General features: G+C 37.4%; 2 protein-coding genes across 2 annotated transcripts in view; one reads left to right on the top strand and one right to left on the bottom strand.

Moving 5' to 3' along the window:
- The first annotated feature begins 1,516 nt into the window (after positions 1-1,516).
- Positions 1,517-7,779, top strand: LOC113233360. Its single transcript, XM_026468476.1, has 8 exons — positions 1,517-1,641; positions 2,057-2,203; positions 5,560-5,603; positions 5,805-5,890; positions 5,972-6,695; positions 6,780-7,176; positions 7,254-7,620; positions 7,699-7,779. Exons 3-8 carry the CDS (start codon positions 5,579-5,581, stop codon positions 7,777-7,779), a joined length of 1,680 nt encoding a protein of 559 aa, XP_026324261.1. The 5' UTR covers positions 1,517-1,641; positions 2,057-2,203; positions 5,560-5,578.
- A 138-nt stretch (positions 7,780-7,917) lies between these two features.
- The window catches only part of LOC113233359, a 6,431-nt gene continuing 2,483 nt past the window's right edge, over positions 7,918-11,865 (bottom strand). The window contains exons 8-10 of the mRNA XM_026468475.1: positions 10,858-10,929; positions 8,302-8,427; positions 7,918-8,148 (exon numbers count right to left, since the gene is read on the bottom strand). Coding sequence (XP_026324260.1) covers positions 7,918-8,148; positions 8,302-8,427; positions 10,858-10,929 — 429 coding nt within the window. The remainder of the gene's footprint in view (positions 8,149-8,301; positions 8,428-10,857; positions 10,930-11,865) is intronic.

Genomic DNA, 11,865 nt, shown 5'->3' with positions numbered 1-11,865 from the left:
ACCTGACCAGCTAGCAGGGACTCTTCGTACAACACGCACAGTTAATGTTGGAGTGAGTGTTTTTAATTTAATTTATAAGTCTACATACAAGGTTTATCTATAATATATGTATTTAGCATCATCGATACGAGTAAACGCTAGAACCAGTCTGTTTCGTCCATAGATTTAGTGTATAGGTACACATATACTAAATCTATGGTTTCGGTTCGTCCAATACGTTTTGTCTAAGGTCACACCCTTAGAGGATGGTCACACCACATGAATCACATAAAGACTAATGTCAGTGCGCTCATATTTTCTTATATTCTGAAACTGGCTGAGTGGCATGAATTTGAGTAGAAGATTTAGTAGCAACAGTGATTGATATTTGTTAACTTATCCTGACAGAGACGAAACAACATCGGCAAAGTTAATTCGCATTATACTCTGTAATGGGTTTCATCATGAGATTTGAGATTTTCAAAGAAGTTACCCTGAATATATCCCTTTTATTTTCAGAATATCTACGGGATGTTATTATGCGTTTCCTATTTTACGCTCACTCTCTGTATGTACAATATAGTATCTTCTGTATGTACAGCACTCGCCTTATGCGGATACATTTCTATACTAAATATAGACACCGACAGAAGGCACTATTCCTCCAGCGGCTCATCACACATCTTAAACAAATAAAAACTTACCCAAAGTGGAAAGTACAAACTAAAAATTACTATACAAATTACCAAAGATTACAATAAATACAATAACAACTTTTCTGATCCTCTAAAATAATAACAACTAAAGGTTTTAACTTAGAGGTATTAGATTGCATCAAGGATAATCTCAGTACAGAGTACTAAAAAAACCGACCCCAAAAGTTCGTGGCATTACATCAATTATCCAAATTTTATTGGAATCGATTACCGGAAACTGACACTACGGACGTACCCTCTTTCTAATCAAAATCGGTTCACAAATGCCTAGTTATCACGTAACATGCATACAAAAAATACAATGGATTTGAGAACCTCCTCCTTTTTAAAGTCGGTTAAAAAGAGAAAGAAAATAAAAAAACACGTCCGGTTGACACTCGCCTATTTCGGAAGTTTGTCGCGATTTCTACAATATTTTTTTACACATAGCAATATTTTATAACCTATAATGACCACGAATATCCTTCAAAAGATTGTCAAAGTTTGACAATCAGATGGCGGATTTTGGTGACTTTTGTTTATTTTGTGATTTTTATTTCCTTGCACTTTATTGTGAAGGCAAATTTAAATATTGGGAATCGAAAGACCAGTACAACTAATCAAAATTTATTCTTGCCATCTGTCTTTGTAAAATATGCAAGTTGTTCCTACATTCTGTTAAAATACTTGCAAATTTAGTTTTCTGGAAAATGCATCTGATTGGCACTGTATTCTATGTTACTGTTGACGTGTTTGAGCCTTCAGTAAAGACTTTTAAATCTTTCTGAAAGTCGTATTAAATGGAAACAATTACTGATAATGAGACAAACAGTGAAGGACTGGACATATTCGTGTTCAGCAATGGACAGGAGTATACCCCTCCACGAAAGTATCATCTATGTAATGATGATCTGCATTTGTGGGACTCTACGCTTAATTTCTTAGCGCGGTCTCTATATGGTTCATTGTAAGTACCTATACATTATATTCGGATAATTAGATCATTATTTTATTTTAATATGCTGTATACAAATATTTAGAGACAAATCAACAGTTTGTATCATAAGTTTTTCCACCTCTTGCTTATTATTTATAAAGAAAATAATAAAAATGATTATTTATATAAAAATATATTAATGAAAATAATAATACGGATATTGATTGTAAAGTCATGTTTATTTTAAAAACTTGTTTTAGGTATATTTAATGTAGTATGTCTAAAGCAAATTCTAACATTAATAATAAATAAAGAAATAGAAGTAAATATTAGTGTATGTACTCTATTTATATACAATTTAATTACGAATTATATTAAAAGCAGCCATAGTCAAATATTTATTTCAACGCGTTCAATAAAAGATATTGCTAATTTACTATTTAAGGCACTCGGTCATAGAACTGTACACGATTGATGGTGTTAAAATCCTCGATCCAACGGAAATATCTAGTGGGAGAGCCTATGTAGCGGTTACCCCGCCAGATCCGTATATAGATTCAGGATACAACCACTACCTTATTAAAGCGAGCAGGTAAGTCAATGTTAAATATTCAAACTGTGCCCCTATAGAAGAAAGCCGTGCTCAGCTTTGGGACTTTAGGATGTTTGTCATAAAGAAACGCATTTGCATTTCGGTAACGTTCGAGTTCGAGATATTGGCACCAAATTTTTTTACATATATATTATGTACGCAGCAAACAAGCATACGGTCCGCCTGATGGAAAGCGGTTACGAGCACCAGGAGCGTCACGAGCGCGTTGCCGACTCTTTAAGATCCTTCTCAAACCCTTTTTGAAGGACTCCATGCTGTATTCCTACGGAAAAACCCCGACAGGGAGTTCATTCCACAACCTAATTGTACGTAGGAGGAAGTTCCTCTGAAACCGTACAGTACGAGATCGAGTCGGTTCCAGAGTGTGATGATGGACTCCCTGACGGTGGCGAGCGATCATTGATGTGCAGCAAAAACAGAGTTGGGGACAGCACAGAACCTTGCAGGACACCAGCATTAATGTCCAAACCGTCAGAGCAACTACCTTCGACGACGACTCTTATGCTTCTGCTGGACAGAAAGCTGTCAACCCATTTGCATAGCTCCTCAGGAAGCCCATATGATAATAACTTCGAAAGAAGACTTCGGTGCCAGACCCGGTCAAAAGCCTTATCTAGGCTGGCAGCCAAAGCCTCACCTTGACTCTCAATGGCAGAAACCCATCGGTGAGCGAGATACACTAAAAGGTCATCAGTAGAGTGACAATGGCAGAAGCCATATTGACGGTCGCTGATTAGGTCATGAACTTCTAGGTATCTAAGGAGATAGGCGTTAATTACACGCTCCATCACCTTGGAGAGAAGGGAGGTTATGGCTATAGGCCTGTAATTTGACGGCTCTGATGTCACGTTTTTTGGGCACTGTATGTACGTAGGCAGTCGTCCACGAGATCGGGACTTTTGATAGCGAGTAGGAGAGCGCATAGAGGCGTGTTATTACGGGACACAGCTCCGGAGCACGCACTTTAAGCACCACTGCCGGTATACCGTCTGGGCCACTTGCCTTATGAATATTGAGCGAAAGCAACTCGTGCCGAACACGCTGTTGCGTTTTAACGATTTCTGGCATGAAGGTACCGCACCAAAGGGTGGTAGGTGGCGCAACTCCACCATCGTCCATAGTCGAGTTCGAAGCAAAGAGAGTACCCAGTGAGTCGGCTTTCTCTTTAGCGCTATAGGCTAGATCACCGTCAGGTTTACGAAGTGGTAGCAAGGTCGACTGACAAAACTTACCCTCGGCAGCTTTGGCGAGCGACCAGAAAGCACGACTCCCGGAGGGGTGGTTTGCAAGTCGCTCCCCAATTCTGCCGACAAAATCGAATTTTGCTCGAACGATCGTTCGTTTGCAGGATCTCGAGGCAGCATTTAGTTTCCGCTTCGCGCCGGGAAGCTTTGGATCCCTATTCTTGAGAGCCACACAGTGGGCCCAAATTGATAATTCTTGGACATAGGTGTAACTTGTGGAATATCTAGCTAACAACTGCCTCCGTGGCCGAACGGTTACCATGCCGGACTGCCACGCAGAGGTCCCAGGTTCGATTCCCGGGCCGGGAGAAATATTTGTATGGCCTACACTTATTTCTCTCATGAGTTTGGGTGTAATTTGTGGTTGTCTATGTGTGTGTCCATGGCACCCGCGACACAGGGTTTCCCTAGTGCGGGGCTATGTTGATTGTGAGCGTTATTAATTTTGAAGTAATAGATAATAACATTCGTAACAACTTTTATTCTTGTATAATTTGTTGAAAAGTTGATAGTTTCGAAGAAAAAAAACTAATATTTTTTGTATGGAGAAATACTTATACATTTTATTTTTATCTCAAAACATACAAAAATGTAACGTGTGTTCAAGGGTTACTTACAGTATATAGTTGCAATCATTTTTTATGTAGAAAAAAATAGTCCATTTGCATGTACTTGCGGCTTTGTAAGTAAAGGTGCGGCAAAGGCAAAACAAAATTGTCAAATTTTTTATGTACTTTTTTTAACAAAATACATGAGCTTCGACTGAAGAGAAATTCATTTTAGTGTAATTTAGAGAGTGTTATAACAATAACATGAAAGTTAAGTAGAAACTAGTATATTGTGTTAAAAAATAAATAACAAATCTAAAAATTTGCCACCTTTTTACTCGTAAAACTGCAAGTACCTGCATCTGCAGGTCCAATCATTCTCTATCAAGAAAAAAATAATCCCTCTGGATTTATAACCTGTACTGTAAATAAACCACACACATTACGTTTTTCTACATTTCGAGATAAAAATAAAATGTTTATTTCTCCAAACAAAAAAAAAACTACAAATTTTTTTAGTTTTTTTTTTGTTTAAGTAGGTAGGTACATGCAGACGGATTATTTTTTTCGACATAGAAAATGATTGGAACTATACTGCAAGTAACCCACACACATTACATTTTCGTATATTTTGAGATAAAATGTAAAATGTATCCATACAAAAAAATTCATTATTTTTTAGTCGGAAACTGTCAACTTTTCAAGAAATTATATAGTAATAAAAGTTGTTAGGAATGTTAATATCTAACACATAAAAAAAATTTGCTCAAGACTCCACAAGTTATACCTATGTCCAAGAATTATCAATTTGGGCCCACTACGCGGCGCTCAAGAATTGGGACCCAAAGCTTCCCGACGCGAAGCTGAAACTAAATGCTGCCTCGAGATCCTGCAAACGAACGATCGTTCGAGCAAAATTCAAGTTATTCCTATGTCCAAGTATTATCAATTTGGGCCCACTGTGCGCCGTAGTCTAAGCCTCAAAAGCAGATTGCTTTGCAACTCTAGTATCTCTACAAGGTCGATTAAACCACGGACGCTTTTTGACACCGGTAGCTACTATATTCCATACCCGCCAGAATCGTCTCAGCGACCGTGGTTGATCACATCGGGTGATCCTGACAGGTGTCAGGATCACCCGAAGCGAAAAAGGGCTGTCTCCACGGTACGATGCGTAGAACTCACGCAGTCCATCCCAGTCTGCAGACTTTGTAGCGGTAGCGGTGCTGGTGAAATTACGGGCACATGGGACTTGTTAACTAATGTCTCAGGGTGACATAAGTTGTCAACTCATCACAGTGCAGTGGCAGTGCCTCTCCGGTCTTTACGGTTTAAAGCTATGAGAGGCACTGCAACTGTTCTGAACAGGTGTGTCGCTTACCACCAGGCCCTCGACTTGTTCGTCCCGTCATTTGTTATTATATAAAAAAAATATATTCTATATATACTTCACGGAGACTATACTTTTATGTTTCAGATTTCTTAGGTAACTTATAATTATGTTCGGTTTTGATGCCTATGTATATTTTTTTGTGTTTATTAGATCCTGGGAAAAAAGTCAGATGAGGAAGTTAAATAACCGAGCAGGTTCGTTACCTACTTTGAAGTATGAACTACTTAATATTACGTTGTGTGAGACAAATTCGTTAGCGATCTATACTTGTAATTGTAAGGTTGTAAGTGTAAGTGCGTACTTATCATAAATCTGGTTAATTTTAGCAAATTATTTAATCTTAATGTTATAATTAGCCCATATATTTCTTATCTCAAATTGTTTTTGTAATACAGATGAAACTACTGTTGCAAATGGAGCAGTAAAGACTGAAGCTTTGAAAAGTTTTAAGCCACCACACATCGCCGTGGACGCTACCGCGGTATAAATGTGTTCAATATTACTGTGCATGCCTGTACTAATTAAATAAAAAAACACGATGTTAATACCACTGTATTTTTAGGACAAGACAACAGCTCGTCGACCATCTATAAAAAATGGATTAAACTCTAAACAAATCGTAAAATATAAACCTCTTACTGGTCAAGTAAGCCAACCAGAACACTCTTCAATCCTCAAAAAAATTAATTCTAACTGTCCTCTCACGTCTCCGTCAGTGTCAGCCAAAACGACTCCTATAAAAAGAAGACAAATGGCTAACAAGTATTCTAAAATTCCAAAAAGGATAGTTAACAAAATGGTTACCATGGAAAAAAATAAAACCGTGGGCCAAGCGCCTGTGACAAATATGGTACCTGAAATACGGAAGGAAGTATTTGGTACCAACGTATTGACAGGATATACTTCGTCTATAAAAACAAGTGCAAATAATATCCCTCAAAGACAACAATTAGAAGATCACAAACTTCTTAATCCTATCGCAGAAGATACAGATGATATAATTATTTCAAATTTTTATAAAAATACGGAGAGTGATATCATCTCCTCATTTGTGGACGCTAACTCTGTAAATCAAGCGGCCGCTGTGGAAATAAAAGGAAAATCCACAGACGCAATCGGTCCTTCTCTTGATATACTTAAAATGGGACTGTCCTTTCAGAATCCGAACTCAATTGACGAGACAAATGGTACAATTAATGTAGCACCAGAAGCGACAGCCGAAATTGCCACTCAAAAGACGAACTTTACAAAGATGTTTAGCAGTGTCGGGCCACCCACTGTTGCTGGTAATTTCAGTCCAATTAACACGAAAGTATGGTTGACCAACTTTACTTACCAAAATACATCATTACCATCCCGTCAACTTCCAGATGGGGCACCACAAACCATAAATTTAAATGAGCACCACAAAGACGGCCAATTTGTCGCTTCAACGAACAAAAGCGACGTTCTTAATTTGAACGTAAACATTGAAATAAAAAATCCAGAAGTTGCAACACAGGTGAAACCAAACGTGGATACTTATAATTCTCGATCACTTACTGACGAAGGAGTCGACTATAATGGAACAGTTACGCAAAGTAAATCGGTACAATCACTTTTAAATGATTATCTTCCACGTTTGTACTGCCAGGATGATCAAAATTTAGTCTATGTTCAATGTGCCTGCGTTGACGATTCCTTTCGCCCTGACCCAAAAGCTTTGTGTCCAGAAGTCAGAACATGTTTTGTGTTATTGCCTGTGTTAACCCGTGCTGGAAGAGAATGGTAGTTAAGTTTCAACTTATAAGTTATATTTTTTATAAAATAATTATTGTTTTTGTTAACCAAATTTGTTTTTGCAGTTGTAAATGTGAGAATAATGATGGCGTGAAGACAACTAAACCAACTAAAACATCTACGGAGTTCCAACAACCCAACGTAAACATTAACAGTTCTGTTAAAGACTCTGTAGTTTTTATGAAGACGGAACACCAAGAATCTCGTGCGAATACAATACCGGGGGCATCGCAAACAGAATTTATAGTCAATTGCATGTCTAAATGTCAATTTGAGTTATGTTCGGAGTGTGGTGGCAAGAAAATGAATGTATCACAAACCTCAACATCTCGATCAGAAAATAAAACTGAAACATTATCATTTCAACGAAATAATAAACCAACTCGAGATGTTTGCGAAATGAGTGCGCAAACAGACTGGTGTAGTACCATGGTACGACTCGCTGTGTATTTGTAGACATTTTCAATTTAAAAAATATGTTATTTACTAAACTATTATGTTTACTTTCAGTTGGAAGCAAGGGTAAACAGCGACGGTCGCTATACTTTTCATTTACCATCAATTCAAAACATAAAGCAATATAATTATTAATAAAAAATACTTTTTTTTATTATAATAATTATTTTGTATTAATTTATTTATATTAAGATTATATTTTTATATTAAAGTTAAAAATTCCTAATGCTTAAGCATAATTGATCGTTTTTGTGGATACAAAAACAATAAAAATTATACTAGCAATAAATGCCCTAAACATAAAACTAAAAACATAGAATCGAAATGGCATCGTTCTGACGAGTTAGCCTCGTCGTCGTCATCGTCATTTTGTTCGAATAACTTAAGCTTGTCCTGGTAGGCCTTAATCTTTCTCGCTAAAATGTTAAGCGGTTTCACGTCTAAATACTTCAGCTGAGTTTCCGTCACGAACTGGAGAACCTCTACTGGTATAGTCATCATTACCTAAAAAATCATAAAACTTTACTTGAGCACGAAAATAAATTTGCTATTTCGGTTTGCTCGCATAAAGTCCACAAAAACGTTGTTGTACCTACTTAAGTACATAATAGTACATAGACTCTAGTATCCGATTATAAGATTGCAAAGGGTACTAACTTGAGCAGTGATACCGAATACGGCCTCAGGATTGATGGAGGCAAACTCTGACCCCTCCAGTTCTCCTAACAGCAAACCCAACCGCGACACATCACGTGCACTCCAGCTGTACGGCTTTCCCATTACCTTGGAAGTTGTTGGTAATGTTAAGGACAACCAATGACTATTTTAGTCGTCGACAAAGAAATCAAAAGGTGGGTCATGACTTTCACACCCAACAACCCAAACCACTCTTGAACAAGAAGGATAGGTTGATAGGCTCACGTATACAGTGGTGGTCGTTTAATTAGAAACACTTCTTATGATTGAAAAAAGTTTAACTTCAACGTACAAATGTTCGTGAAAAATATATAAATTCAATAATAAATAATCATGCAATAATATAGCCACTCAAATAAAAAATCATTAAATGCATAAAAAATAAAACATTTACTTTTAATTATAAAATGAGTCTTACACAATGTACGAGTATATTTCTGTTCCTGGCCGCTTGGACGTCTAATTAGAAACATTTGAAAAAAGCATCCATAGCTCGTTCTTTTTTTGAAATTGAAGAGTAACGTTTATTTCTTGATGTTTTCTATTAATTTGGCGGCAATTCAAAATTTGATCTGAATTTAATTTTTTTCAAAATGGGCAAAAATAAAAGTTGTGACGCGTCAACTAGGCAAATAATTGTTAATTTACATTTAGATCAAAAGTGGACGTACAGAAGAATAGCTGAGCATTTAAATTGTTCTGTGAAGAAAGTTTTTAATGAAATTGATCACTATAAAACACATGGAACTGTTGAAAATGTTCTTAGAAAGGCTCGGCCAAGAAACACCTCTCCCAGAGAAGATAAGCTAATCGTATTGCTAAAAAAGATCCATTTAAAGGCTCAAACCAATTAAAAATGAGGTTTTTTCGCCTGATGACCCCAGAAACGTCTCATCAAGACTGATACGCCGAAGATTAGTGGAAGCTAAATTGTTTGGAAGAACCTCTCGAAAGGTACCGCTTCTTACCAAGCAACATCGAGAGAAGCGATTATTATTCGCAAAAAAATATGTTAATTGGACGGTACGAGACTGGAAAAAAGTTTTATTTTCAGATGAAACGAAAATAAAAATGGTAAATTCAGATGGAAAGCGCTATGTTAGACGTCCTGTAAACAGTGCTTTTAATTATAAATACACAAGGAGCATAGTCAAGCACGGTGGCGGAAACATTAAAGTTTGGGGGTGTTTTTCCGAATGCGGAGTTGGTCCCGTTCGGAAGATTGAAGGTACAATGGATCAATGGCAGTACAAAAATATCTTAGAGGACGCAATGATTCCCTACTCGGACGAACCTTTGCCTGTAACCTGGATCTTTCAGCATGACAATGATCCTAAACACACGGCCAATATCGTCAAATGTTTCCTTAGCGAACAGCGTATATCCGTTTTAGACTGGCCAGCAAATAGTCCGGATTTAAACCCGATAGAAAATCTGTGGTATATTGTTAAGAAGAAAGTCTCAAACAAACGTAACACCAGTCAAAACGAATTATATGATGCATTTGTTGAAAAATGTATGACGTTGATTGAATCACTGTCACGTCGTTGCAGAGCTGCTATTGAAAATAAGGGATACGCCACTAAATATTAATTATAAATATTGGTAGGCTGTGGATAGTAGCTATTTCGTAAATAAAAATACTAATTACTAATATTTAAAAAAATGTTCTTTTTTACACTTTTTTGTTGTTGTTTCTAATTAGTTGTTCATTATTGTTTATACCTTATACCTTAAAACTTATTATACCTTAAAACTTATTTAAGTGTTTGTGCGTAATGTAATATTGAAACTGCACTTGAGTAGTGGGATTTATATTGTTTTTCTAATAAATAATAAATCGTTGAACCTATTGCTGTCCTATTTATTGTTTAATTTCAAAATAAAAACGATTGCGGTGACGTTTCTTAGATAATGTCAAGGACCGTTTGTAGTGTTTCTAATTATACGACCACCACTGTACAGAAAGTGTCATGGCGTAACATACGTCCAGATAAACGATTTTAACAAAATGTACTTGTCAATTTAACATATAGATAGACTAATACATAAGACATTAATAAGGCCACATTGCTATCCCGACTTATTAAAAGAAAGAACATGGACCAAACTGGAATAAAATTGGACAAATGACTAGTACTAGAACTCAGTGTAAAATAAGTAACGCTGGAACTTTAAAATCAAATGTCGAATTTGTGTCTAGTTAGGAAGCACATCAGCCCTAAATTTTGGCATGAACTTCGTATACTTCAGTATAGTATTCACAAATCCTAATAGTTCCACCCATATTATGTCGTGGGACATCAGTACTATCAAAATCCTACTAGACCCACCAGTGGAAGCAAAAGTGGAACCAACTCTCCGAAAGGTACATTTCTCGGACAGTACGATCTTTAAATGAGACATAACGTCAACATAAGGTCAACATTTAATTTGAAGGTTCACATATTTTGTTGATTTAGTATCTTTTTGTTTTTATTTGATTTCATTACATGACATACTTTAATCGAAACTTACCTCCGTCCTTGTCATCATGTGCAAGTAAAAGCGACGTTGCAGTGAATCACAAGCATGTATATGATAAAACAGCTGAAAATACGAATAGCGCTAATTTCTTCATCAAAAACGACAGCTTACTTTATATATAATCATCAATCCATTTATATGTCTCGCGGCTGGGCACGGATCTCCTTTCAGGCATGGATTCAGGTCACTTTACACCTCATAAATATATAATTTTTTTGACCGAAGGAATAGTCAACTATTGGAAACTTCGATTCTTAAATTTCTTTTCATTTTTAACTGCCCCCGTGGCCGAACGGTTACCATGCCGGACTGCCACGTAGGGTCCCAGGTTCGCTTCCCGGGCCGGAAAAGGTGAGTTTGGGTGTAATTTGTGGTTGTCTATGTGTGTGTGTGTGTGTGTCTGTGTGTGTGTGTGTGTGTGTGTGTGTGTCTGTGTCTGTGTGAGAGTGTGTGAGTGTGTGAGTGTGTGAGTGTGTGTGTGTGTGTGAGTGTGTGTGTGTGTGTGTGTGTGTGTGTGAGTGAGTGAGTGTGTGTGTGTGTGTGTGTGAGTGCGCGAGTGCGCGAGTGCGCGAGTGCGTGTGTGTGTGTGTGCGGGGCTATGTTGAGTGTGTGCGTTATTATTGTATTATTTATTACATTATTCAAACTCAAAAATTTTTTCAAACACCTGACGTGTAAGTTGTAGATAAACACTGTTCCACGCCTTCCTCATTAAGTTAATAGGCATACTGCACAGTAAGTTGTTCATGAGGTTGAGGGTCTTCGGTTGAGTGTGTGAGTGTGTGAGAGTGTGTGTGTGTGTGTGTGTGTGTGTGTGTGTGTGTGAGTGTGTGTGTGTGTGTGTGTGTGTGTGTGTGTGTGTGTGTGTGTGTGTGTGTGTGTGGGTGTGTGTGTGTGGGTGCGAGTGCGCGAGTGCGCGAGTGCGCGAGTGTGCGAGTGTGCGAGTGTGCGAGTGTGCGTGTGTGCGGTATGCCTATTAACTTAATGAGGAAGGCGTCG

Source organism: Hyposmocoma kahamanoa, unplaced genomic scaffold, assembly GCF_003589595.1.
Source record: "Hyposmocoma kahamanoa isolate Upper Pololo Valley unplaced genomic scaffold, ASM358959v1 78, whole genome shotgun sequence".
NCBI classification, from domain to species: domain Eukaryota; kingdom Metazoa; phylum Arthropoda; class Insecta; order Lepidoptera; family Cosmopterigidae; genus Hyposmocoma; species Hyposmocoma kahamanoa.
The sequence above is the reverse complement of the archived record's forward strand: the minus strand, read 5'-3'. Positions and strand labels throughout refer to the sequence as shown.